Here is a 12,359-nt window from a genome sequence, read left to right on the forward strand (position 1 = left end):
TATATATATATATATATATATATATATAAGTCTAAACTGTTTGCCTGTCAGACTGTAGACAGAAGAATACTACTGTATATGTAAATACTGTATTCATTTCTGTAACTTTGCTCTCCAGTATACAAAAAATATTCATACATCCAACTACTGTATTCTTTATTGTTGTTTATGAATACAATAATACAATAAACATTAAATGCTACTTTTACTGAATATATTTTTCCTTACAGAAAGACAAGTTTGAAACCACAGATCTGTCAATCTCTGAAAGATGTACAGACATTCACAGACTGTTCTAGGTTTAGACTGTGAGTCTGTTGATATAAACAGTAAATTACGTACCTGATAGCTAGACAGCTGTCGTGTATGCCTCCAGGGGTTTAAACAAGCATGGGGCTAGCAATCTCATCCCCAAAACTTATAGAGGACCAAGGTCAGGAAACGCCCCAGCTTAGAATTGAAAATAGAATTTTAGGCCAAAGACCAAGCACTGGGGACCTACGAAGTCATTCAGTGAATCAATTCTTAGGAGAGAGTTGAGGAAAGTAAGATGGAGGAAAGAGAATGTGGAAGGAGGTACAGTAAAAGGAACGAAAAGGGGTTGCATCTCGGCGAAGTGGCCTTGTGTCGAAGCAGAAGAATTTAGAAGGGAACTGATGATGACTAAACAGAGATTAAGTTCTGGAGAATGTGTATATTTCTGTCTGTTTATTTATTCGTTTCTTAATTCATTTTTCCTTTCTGATAACTGATATATCTTCTTTCTGTAATAATAATAATAATAATAATAATAATAATAATAATAATAATAATAATAATAATAATAATAATAATAATAATAATAATGTTGAATTTTCAGTCAGTGGCCCCTGTGGTGGGCTTGTTCCATATGAATACTGTTCATCTTCTGAATAATAATAATAATAATAATAATAATAATAATAATAATAATAATAATAATAATATAATAATATATTCATACGTATATATATTTTAATTGCTTGTTAGTTTGATCTGAGCTGAAATTGACTCCATACTTTATATACAAGACAGTCCAGAATGAACAGAGTCTAAATTTAAGCTCATTTAAAATTTAGATAATAAAAAAGGTTAAAATATACAGTTAAATTAACAACAAATGTTAAATTAATTAGATATAAAACAGCATGCTTAAATCAACATACAAATTATCATAAACATGACCCTGACTCCTGAACATAATCTGGGAATTAATTGGGTCTAGACTAGAAGGAATTTATACAGTCTATATAAAGGTTTGGGGGAAAACAGAAGCAATTGCGAGATTCAGAAGCCTTGCAATGGGTTGGAATGGTGGGGATTTGGTTGTCAGGTATCACTGTTGGTTTTAAGAACAAGAGAAAATATTAAAAATATAAATAATATTTTTAAAAGGATCAAATATAAAGATGGCAGACTGGCTTACGCAAAAAAAATTTACGAAAAACTAAATATATAAATTAACCAGATAACTAACCTATGCAAAATAATATAATTATATTCTTCAAACATAATAAAACTCAAAAACCAGACACGAAGCTCCACGAGCTGTTTAAATGTCGTCTGGTTACGAGAAAATAAAAATTAAAGTTGGTCTCAATAACGGACATAAACAGTCAACGCCAGGTTTCTCAGAGTACGTCCGCGTTGGAGATGCGATTTCCGAGCAGCATCTTCGAGTTGCTCGATGCGTTGAATTTAACGGAAATGTTTTGTAGTTTTCTTGTTAAATTTTGTTGTTTTGGTGTTAAATACGTCGGTTTTAATTTATTAAATTGTTAAATAGTCGATTATTTATGAATAATTATGTGATATAACGGGATAATTATTATAAAATAATAGACTAAGTGGCAACTCGAAACCAAGCGTTTGAAAACAAGTAGCCAAACTCACTACACGACCAACTCAGTCAGCTGTTGGCATTCGTTAGGTGAACATCTCTCGCTCGCTCGCGCGATGTGCAAGTGTGACCTCTCTTGGTGACCTGACCAAACCGTGACTGACCTCGAAAGATAGATTTGGAATGCCCTTAGACACCAGGTGGACCCGTACGCTAGTTGTCTGACCCCCGGGGGGAATATAACAAGCCAAAGATGGGAGACGAGTCGAGCGTCCGCGTAGCTGTCAGGTGAGAATATAACGTTCAATGAATTTCCCTCCTTATTTCTTCCCCGTTTATTGTTTGTTTGTTTGTTTTTCCGTTGTTTGTTGTTTGTTCTTCGTTTGTTTACGCTTCATTTCAGTCCATTTACCATTTTGCTTCTTTCGGAAGCACGAGTATTTGGACACAGGCCTAATTCGGTTGACAATAGGCTTCGTTCGAATCCGGGCATATTTGGCTTCCTATTTGTTTATCTTGTTTATTTGTTTGTTTGTTTGTTGTTTATTGTTTATTCCTTGTTTATTACTAACAGAATTTAAAGGCATTTATCTATTTACTTGTTCTAGAAGCGAGAGTAACAGAGAGTAACAGACTATAGGCTTAGATGGGTCTATATTCGTTCGAACCTTGGGATTTTTGGCTTCACAAATTTATTTGTTTATTTATTTATTATTTATCATCAATTCCTTTAAACCAAATTTCAAATCTTTTATCAATTTTATAATGATTTTTTAGGTCTACGGGCGATAGGCCTATGATTGGTGGGGTTTTTATTGCGCGTATTAAATTAAAAAAAAAATTCGTAGGCCTAATTTGGGGCGAAGTTGTTAGGCCGAATTTGCATATGAAATTTGACTGTAATTGGGAGATGGGTTTCATGATTGGGGCCTTTCTCTCTCTCTCTCTCTCTCTCTCTCTCTCTCTCTCTCTCTCTCTGGGCATTAACTCGACTTAATTGGACTAGACGTAATATTAAGTAGGCCTAATTTACATTTTTAACCATTCTCTCTCTCTTTCTAGAAATCTATAAGAAAATTCAATTCCATTTTAACTAAGAAAAAAATTACATTTTACGTCTCTCTCTCTCTCTCTCTCTCTCTCTCTCTCTCTCTCTCTCTCTCTCTCTCTCTCTCTCTCTCTCTGCTGTAGAAAAATCTATAAGAAAATTCAATTCCATTTTTAACTAAGAAAAAATTACATTTTACATCTCTCTCTCTCTCTCTCTCTCTCTCTCTCTCTCTCTCTCTCTCTCTCTCTCTCTCTCTCTCTCTCTCTCATGCTGTAGAAATCTATAAGAAAATTCAATTCCATTTTTAACTAAGAAAAAAATTACATTTTACATCTTCTCTCTCTTTTTAGAAATCTATAAGAAAATTCACCTTTTTAAATTAAAAAAAAAAATTACATTTTACGTCTAATCCGACAGCAGGTTTTAGGCCTACATTCCATAACGATGCCCTGTGAATACTAAATCCCTTAGGATTGAATGCCCAGATGCCCATGGCAATCTAGGTCTAGATTTTAGGATGTCCACAGCAAATAGACCTATGTTATAGGATGGTTCTGTGTGATTTATTGCATCGTAGGATATCACCTCTAAAGTAGGTTTGCTTGTAGGATATCCCATGTAGACATGGCGGCCTGTATAGGATGCCACATCTTAATTTCACAGGATATCCCGTGTGTGATAGGATTCTTTTATAGGATGTCCCATGGACACGTGGCCGCGTTTATAGGATACCCACATCTAAACTAGGCTTCTTTATAGGATATCTCGTTTAAGCTAATTTGTAGGGTACCCCATGTAGCCTAAATTTGTAGGATACCCCTGTAAGCTAATTTATAGGATACCCCAGTAAGCTTAGTTTAAAGGATACCCCATGCAAACTAGACCTACCTTTTTCCCCCCAAGCAATTAACCTCACATTATATAATGCCCACGCTAACTGGGTGTGCTTTAGATAATACCCACTGTAAATTAAGGCCGTTATAGGATACCCCACTTAAAACAGGCCAGGGTATGTACATTTTCCCTTGGTTAAAGACTATACACCCTTAACTGAATGCCCTCCATAACAAGTGATAGCAGTTCCTATACGTAATTGGTCTCACGGCAGAAGACCGCTACACAGCGGTTACAGACAGTTATCATATACCGCAGCGGTTAGCAGTACTTTTTTTCTGTCGCCGTTAGTACAGCTTTCTCTCGCAAGCATCTTTTAGCCGTTGGTTGCAATTGCCTGCTTGCAGTGGCTGTCTGTGGAGTCCTGCAAAGGACTGGAGATACAGAAATGATTTGATCTAAGCAGTGTATTCTTAGGGTTTGAGGATATTCGAGAAGATACAGGGTTTAATTTGTTCCCGTGGCTTCATCTGTATTCTGTACTAGAACAGAACGTAGATTTTCCAAAAGCTTGACAGTTACAGGACTGGGGATACAGGGATAATATCATAAAAAGCAGTACAGTATTCTTTTGGGGGTATCTTGCGTATAAGTACAAGTTTTAGGATACTTTTGAGCTGTTATAAAGCAATACAGGGTTTAATTTGCTCCTGTAGCTAATCTGTATTCTGTACCAGAACAGAACACAGAGTTTCCAAACACTTTACAGTTGTAGAATACTCATAAGGAGAAAGAACGTGTTCAGTGGCACACCTTTATTGTTAAAATGTGGTAAAATTCTTGTGAAAACTGGTCTGTAAGTGTTGGCATATCTGTATTGTTAACATGTGGTAAAATTATTGTGATAACTGGTCTGTAATTGTGAGCATTTACTTAGATGTCCGTAGGCTACTTCATAAAGTGTAAAACTTAAAATTACCTGATCACGTACCTAGAAAAAGTCTTCTAAAATCTGGCTATTGGGCTTGGCTGTGTATACTATGTATGTGTGTGTGTGTAGGCACCAGGAGAATGTGTGTGTGTATGTATGTATGTATTTAGATGCTATTGGGCTCGTGTAGGCACCAGAAGATTTGGAAAATACCCAGACATATTTCACAGTTCCCTCACTTGACCCAATGACATTGACATAAAAGTTACTGATACTTTCGTGTCAACACGAAATGGGAGTACACCTGTCCCTTGACAGATGTCTGACCTCGTTATGCTTCGTTTATTAGGTCAGACAGGTGTTTGACACATGCGTTTGAATACAGAGTAATAATGTGTCGGGTGAATCATTATGTGTAGTGGTTTTTGTGTGTTCATTTTTTATGATGATTATCATCATGATTATCATCGTCATATCATCATCTCCGAATCATCTCGCTCCTCACCTGTCACTCGGAGTGACAGGTTCTGCCGTAATCGAGAGGAACCAGAGACGATTGCGTCATCGAATTGCGTGATGCCACTAACCGTTCTTGATGGTGACCAGTTCACTGTTGTGACGAGTTCACAATATCACAGGTCACTGAATACTGCTGCTTAGCGTTTATAACCAGGTTGCGTAATGGGAGAATTGTGGTTGGCAGGTTGGATGCTTTCTCTCTCTCTCTCTCTCTCTCTCTCTCTCTCTCTCTCTCTCTCTCTCTCTCTCTCTCTCTCTTGTGCACTGTTTAAGACAATGTACTCAATTTTATTTTGCTATATAATGGTCTCTCTCTCTCTCTCTCTCTCTCTCTCTCTCTCTCTCTCTCTCTCTCTCTCTCTCTCTCTCTCGGCCCTACTTAAGTCCTGATGTACGGTATTGGAATTTTTGCTATGCATATAGGGGGAGGGAAAGAGAGAGATTGACTCTACTGATGTTCCTAGTATACGTATGTTTACATCGAGAGAGAGAGAGAGAGAGAGAGAGAGAGAGAGAATCCAGAACAAAGAATCTCGTATCGTATCTAGTTAGTCAAGTTTGAGTAACTATTTTTTGTTTTGTTTTTATTTATTTATTTATTTTTTTTTTGTCTCTTGACAAGCAAGGCTGGTTTATGCTTGCCCCGAGCAGACGATGCTTGTAAACCTGTTCTTAAGAACAGGTACCGTACACGTCTTGTAGTATAGTTTCCTAAGGACAGGTGTACAAATGCACTCAAGGGATGCTTAGGCAAAATGTTCACATGGACAGGTGTATCAGGATTCCTTAAAGGTGGTTGAGAAATATATATTTAAGAACAGGTGTAAATTGAACTGAGGGTATTAAGAACAGGTAGACGTCTTGTAGCAAAGTTTCCTAAGGACAGGTGTACAAATGCACTCAAGGGATTCTTAGGCAAAATGTTCACATGGACAGGTGTATCAGGATTCCTTCAAAAAGAAAACATCTGTTTTTTCAAGACGCCAACACGAACAACAGGTGTATGAAGAGCGTCCATCTATAAGTTAACTGCTGATGCTAAAGTTAGATAAAAGCAAATGCATTTTCAAGGTGGTATTACAAGGAACAAACTCGGCACAAAACACAGGTGTACAAGTGCAGACAAATGCACAATTCAGTCAGCCAATCTCTTCTAACAACTCAAGGTGAATCCACAGATGCGTCTTCGCAACATCAAGGAAACCAAACAGGTGTAAAAGGTTTGGTTTTCAATTTGATACAAGGAATAGATTCAACACAAAGTGCAGGTGTACAAGTGTACCTCTCCATCAGTTAATCTAGTTTAACAACTCAAGGTGAATTACAGATGCATATTCACCACATCAAGAAAAAACCAGGTGTAAAGGTGTGTGTGTTAATCTAACCCAACACCTCAAGTGAATTACACCTCAAAAAAACCAGGTGAGTCAATTAAACATTTTGGTCTGTGTGTACCAAACCAGATTCGGTCTGAGATTACAGGCTCAACATGCAGTGTTGGGCAAATCCATTCGACTCGGGTAATTGCCTCTCATTACCAGTCAGGTTTGGGCAATTAAAACCGGTAGCTCATTAGGAACTGTGATGTTAACCATCTCTCTCTCTCTCTCTCTCTCTCTCTCTCTCTCTCTCTCTCTCTCTCTCTCTCTCTCTCTCTCAGGACTTAGTTAAGTTTTTATTAAATTTCTGTTCTTTTTTTGTAAACTGTTGCTGGGATAGTTTTCTGCACTGAAACTCTCTCTCTCTCTCTCTCTCTCTCTCTCTCTCTCTCTCTCTCTCTCTCTCTCTCTCTCTCTCTCTCTCTCTCTCCAGAATTTACTAGTTATAGTGTTTCCTGTATTTCGTTTTGCCTAATTTTTATTATTATATGTTTAGTTTCTTATATTGAAATTCTCTCTCTCTCTCTCTCTCTCTCTCTCTCTCTCTCTCTCTCTCTCTCTCTCTCTCTCTCTCTCTCTCTCTCTCTCTCTCGTTGCATCTATGCACGTTCATGCACATGCATGATTGATTTCCATGGTGCCATATATGCATACACACTCACACGTGTGTAAACATACTCATATATTACTTAAATGTATACATGAATATGCATGGACACACATACAGGAAAATGATTCGACCTGTATGTATGTGCATGTCGTATGCATAAACTATGCAAATGCACGCTTAATTTGTATGCATGACATGTGCAGAGGCATATGTTTTGGCATATGTGTTTGGAGGGTAGTGGTAGCTAAATAGGTATTTAGGCTAGAAAGAAAGGGTTTTAATGTTCAGGGAATGAGATGAGTGGCGTAGTGTGTGTGTGTGTGTGTGTGTGTGTGTGTGTGTGTAGGGGGTGTTGATACACTGCTGGTGAGCCCTCTGTGTAGGTGTGTGAGGCCACTAGTGATTTAGAAAGTTTCCCAGGACTTAGCAGGAGTGTGAATGAGGCACTGACTCGTCCCTTCCATTCGTGGGAGCCACCCTTCCAAGCTTTAAAATCTTTATGTATACTGTACAATAAACAGTTACATAACTTCGTAAACGCAATTTGCATAATCACAAACAAATAATCCTCTCATTGTTTTCCCTACGCATCGTGTGACGTGATTTCCAAGCTCCCCAGTCTGTGACATTTAAACTGCTCTGTTCATTGCTGCGACCTTGAAAACTCAGACGTCAGCAACCACTATTGTTTTCTTGCCTTCCCCAGGGGAGATCAGCTGGGTCCCCTTGGGATTGTGGGGTTCCGCAGGGGAGTGGGGGGGGAGTGGCTGAGTACATTGTGCTTAAGTGGGGTAGAGTGGGAATCGTCTCGTCTGTGTGAGAGAGAGAAAGAGAGAGAGAGGACTTTAAAACCTATATACCCATATTTTAAACAGTTTATTGTAAGTTTGCATAAAAAGTCTTGCTTTGAAAAGAGGTGATTCAGTTAGAATTTCTCTTTATTGACGAACCTTTATAGCAGAGAGAGAGAGAGAGAGAGAGAGATTTTTCAAAGGAAATTGTAGAAAAAAATTTTTCATCCATAAACAGAACAATAAAATTGTTGACAGTGTCTTCCATAGGAGGCTGGTTTTTGAGGAGAGAGAGAGAGAGAGAGAGAGAGAGAGAGAGAGAGAGAGAGAGAGAGAGAGAGAGAGAGAGAGAGAGATGACATCTGGATGTGGGCTTGTTAATCAAACGAGTCCAGTTGAATTTGCAATGAATTTTACTGGCTTTGCCGGGGAGAAAATGAGGTCATATTGATGTGCAATACTTGACCACAGATGTTGAATATTGGTCAAATAAGAGGGGCCCTTCTGTAGTAGAAGGAGGAAGTGTTGGGGGCATACCAATTTGCTCTCTTTAAATATTGATTTAAATGCGGAACTGGTAGACGGGTAGCTGCTGCTCTGTTGAAGGTAGTTTTGGTAGTTTCTGCTAAGCCGAATATGGTCCCTCTCGTAACTGTGCCTTAAAAATTGCCTGTAATTGGTTCCTGCCAAAATCAGATTGCCTCAGTTATAAAACACTGCTTATCCATTTTATATTGGTCAAAACACTTGCCTCTTTTGTATCCTTGCTTAAAAGTCAGTCTCTGTCTCTGTCTCTCTCTCTGAGATATTATCTTTTATACTCTGCCCCAAACACTACTTATATCTTCGTTCAAACCTGTATGTTTTTGCCAAAATGATTTATGCTAAAGTTGCCCAAAACACTGCCTCTTTTGTGTACTTGCCAAAGACGCCGTGTCTCTCATGACCTTGCCTAAAACACTTCCTTTTTTTGACGTTCTTGCCTTAATTTTATCAAGTCCTGGGCTAAAGCACTTATCTTGCTCTTAAGTTCTTCCTAAGAATGCTCTCTCATATCTTTGACAAACATACTGGTTGCATTATGGTCATAATACTGGTTTTCTCGTGGCCCAGATACTGTTTTTTTTCATTGCCAAAATACTGTCTTTCCCTTGGCCAAAATACTGTCTCTTCTCATGGTCAAAATATTGTCTCCCTCATGACCAAAATACTATCTTTCTCAGGGCCAAAATAATGTTTTTTGATGACCAAAATCCTTCCTCCCTCATGGCCAAAATCCTGCCTCCCTCATGACCAAAATATTGGGTTTTAATGACCAAAACAGTCTTTCTCATGGCCAAAATATTGTCTCCCTCGTGGCCAAAATCCTACCTCCCTCATGGCCAAAATATTCGGTTTTAATGACCAAAACATTGTCTCCCTCATGCTCCAAATCCTGCCTCCCTCATGGCTAAAATATTGGGTTTTAATAACCAAAATCCTGCTTCCCTTATGGCCAAAATATTGGGTTTAATGACCAAAACCCTGCTTCCCTCAGGGCCAAAATCCTGCTTCTCTCATGGCCAAAGTCCTGCCTCTCTCATGGCCAAAATCCTGCCTCCCTCATGACCAAAATATTGGGTTTTAATGACCAAAATCCTGCTTCCCTCATGGCCAAAATCCTGCCTCCCTCATGGCCAAAATTTTGGGTTTTAATGGCCAAAGTCGTGCCTCCCTCATTGCCAAAATATTGGCCAAAACCAAAATCCTACCTCCTCATGGCCAAAATATTGGGTTTTAAAGACCAAAATATTGTCTCCCTCATGGCCCAAATCCTGGCCCCCTCATGGCCAAAACACCAAAGAATATTGGGTTTTAATGACCAAAATCCTACCTCCCTCATGGCCAAAATATTGAGTTTTAATGACCAAAATCCTGCCTCCCCCATGGCCAAAATATTGGGTTTTAATGACCAAAATCCTGCCTCCCTCATGGCCAGAATATTGAGTTTTAATGACCAAAATCCTGCCTCCCTCTTGGCCTCCCTCATGGCCAAAATTTTGGGTTTTAATGACCAAAATCGTGCCTCCCTCATGGCCAAAAATCGTGCCTCCCTCATGGCCAAAAATCCTGCCTCCCTCATGCCAAAAATCCTGCCTCCCTCATGGCCAAAAATCCTGCTCCCCTCATGGCCAAAATACTAGGTTTTAATGACCAAAATCCTGCCTCCCTCATGGCCAAAACACCGTCTCCCTTCTAATGCCCTCGTCTTCACTTCATTCGACTCTTAGAGCGATTTTTGTTGTTCTGTCCTGAATGTTAATCGGCACAACAACAGCTGGGGCCGATATCGAAAGCCGGTTCTCGTTTGGGACCACATTCTTCTGAGCCATAACTCTTGGTGTGGTGGTGCTCCCACACAGGTAAGCTTGTTTACCTGTGTGGATGCACCTCTCTCTCTCTCTCTCTCTCTCTCTCTCTCTCTCTCTCTCTCTCTCTCTCTCTCTCTCTCTCAGAGGTGGATGTGGTAATTGGGATATTGTCAACAGAGAATTGGGAGTTTGATTAGTTTTTTTCCTTTTTAAAGCTATAAAGCAGGTTTCAGGCAAGGAGGTGGGTCCCCTCTCTCTCTCTCTCTCTCTCTCCACTCACACAGGTACTCTTGTTTACGTACCAGTGGGCCTAATTACTCCCTTGTACCCCCATCAAGCAGCAATAATTGCTTTGCCGTCGACAGAGGGTTTTGATATAAATATATATTTATTGCGTTCTCAAGGATTTCTGGCTAAGCTGGTGCCGCTTAAATGTGATTTTGTTTTGTCAGTTAATTGCGTCTGTCAGTGTTTTTTATTTTTTATTTGGTAGTGGTTATTCTCTTATTTGATTTTTGTGGTCCTTCATTTATTGCATAGGTTAGTAAAGTTACTCTATTATTATTATATTATTATTATTATTATTATTATTATTATTATTATTCAGTGTTTTTAGTTATTTATTTGTTACTGGCTGTTATCAGTATTATTTTTTTGTCTTTCATTTATTGCATAGTTTAGTATAATTACTTTTTACTATTATTATTATTATTATTATTATCTGAACATGCCGATTAAGCCTCTACAAAACATTGCATCTAAAATTCAAAATGGGAGCATAGACAATAACAAAAATAATAAACAAATAAAGAGAAATATAAAAAAAAATACTGACCATTTCTCAAAATCTGCAGGAGAGAAATTCTCACACATCCAAGACAAAAATAAAAATTAAAACACCATTATATACAAAGTATCCTACAAAGCTTCCTAGGACCCCTCAGGAGTCCTACGAAGTCCCTGGTGTCCTAGGGCATCCTCTGGATATCAAGACACATGCCCAGCGCCCTTTAATGGCCCTATCTAACAGCTTCCAACAGCAACAGCTACCCATGGCGTGCCCCTCGGAATACATAATCATCTACTGCCCATACACGTTTGGGCATCTACCAACAAACAATTTGACTTGTTTTGTGGGGTGGGTATTGGGTACTGGGGGGAGGGGAGGTGGGTATTCGTCAAGATGCCAATTGTAGGATCGGTTGCGGCGTATCTAAGTGTACATACCCATGCAACCAAGTTATATCTGTTATTAACTTGTAAAGTTCTCAAGTCATTTCAAACTTGGGCAAGTTTTATCTTCAAGTCACTGAGATAACTTTGACTTAACTGAAGTGAACTCAAGTTCAAGCTTAACAGAGACTGAAGACGTAGGAGTTTCCAGCCTAACTCGAGTCAGTCTTAAGCCCCGAACAACTTCTAAACATAAATTTGCAATGAGATATTAATCTCATGTTGATTCCAAATTTAGGTTATGCCCAAGTCAGCAGTTGTGAACCTTTTTGTACATAAATAGTTTTTGAGCTGATAAATAAAATAAAATAACAGTGATACTCAGAAAAAAAGTTCACAGACTTAGACTAAACATAAACAAAAAACAATGGAGGTACTTGGAGAATACATCAAGGCAGCCATGTATGGCCAGTAATTACGATTTCCAGAAGTCAGTCAAGGTTAGTGGATATAAATATGAATAAATTATTCAGGATTATGGATAATCACAGAGTGGGAAAAATATTATGGATCTTTTTAAAGTTCGAGAGATATTTATCTTAACAGGATATGAGAGTTAGAAGAAAGGTCTTCAGACTACAATAGTCAAACACTCGAGGATTCAAACTGCTTTTAGCTACAGTGATCAAACGCCCTGGAGTTTAAAATTCTTCAAACTACAATGATCAGACTCCCGGGCGTTCAAATTACTATCTCTCTCTCTACTTTAACCTATAATACTCAAACTCCCAAACATTCAAACTATCTCTCTCTCTGCTTCAACCAACATTCAAGCTATCTCTCTGCTTTTACCGACCTGAGC

At 38.5% G+C, this 12,359-nt stretch overlaps 1 protein-coding gene across 1 annotated transcript in view; it reads left to right on the forward strand.

Annotated features, from left to right (window-relative positions):
• Positions 1–1,925: 1,925 nt before the first annotated feature.
• LOC136856195 (kinesin-like protein KIF21A) overlaps positions 1,926–12,359 on the forward strand; it is a 141,148-nt gene continuing 130,714 nt past the window's right edge. The window contains 1 exon segment of the mRNA XM_067133877.1: positions 1,926–2,146. Coding sequence (XP_066989978.1) covers positions 2,112–2,146 — 35 coding nt within the window. The 5' untranslated portion in view covers positions 1,926–2,111.

The sequence above is a fragment of the Macrobrachium rosenbergii genome, chromosome 34, assembly GCF_040412425.1.
Source record: "Macrobrachium rosenbergii isolate ZJJX-2024 chromosome 34, ASM4041242v1, whole genome shotgun sequence".
Taxonomy (NCBI): domain Eukaryota; kingdom Metazoa; phylum Arthropoda; class Malacostraca; order Decapoda; family Palaemonidae; genus Macrobrachium; species Macrobrachium rosenbergii.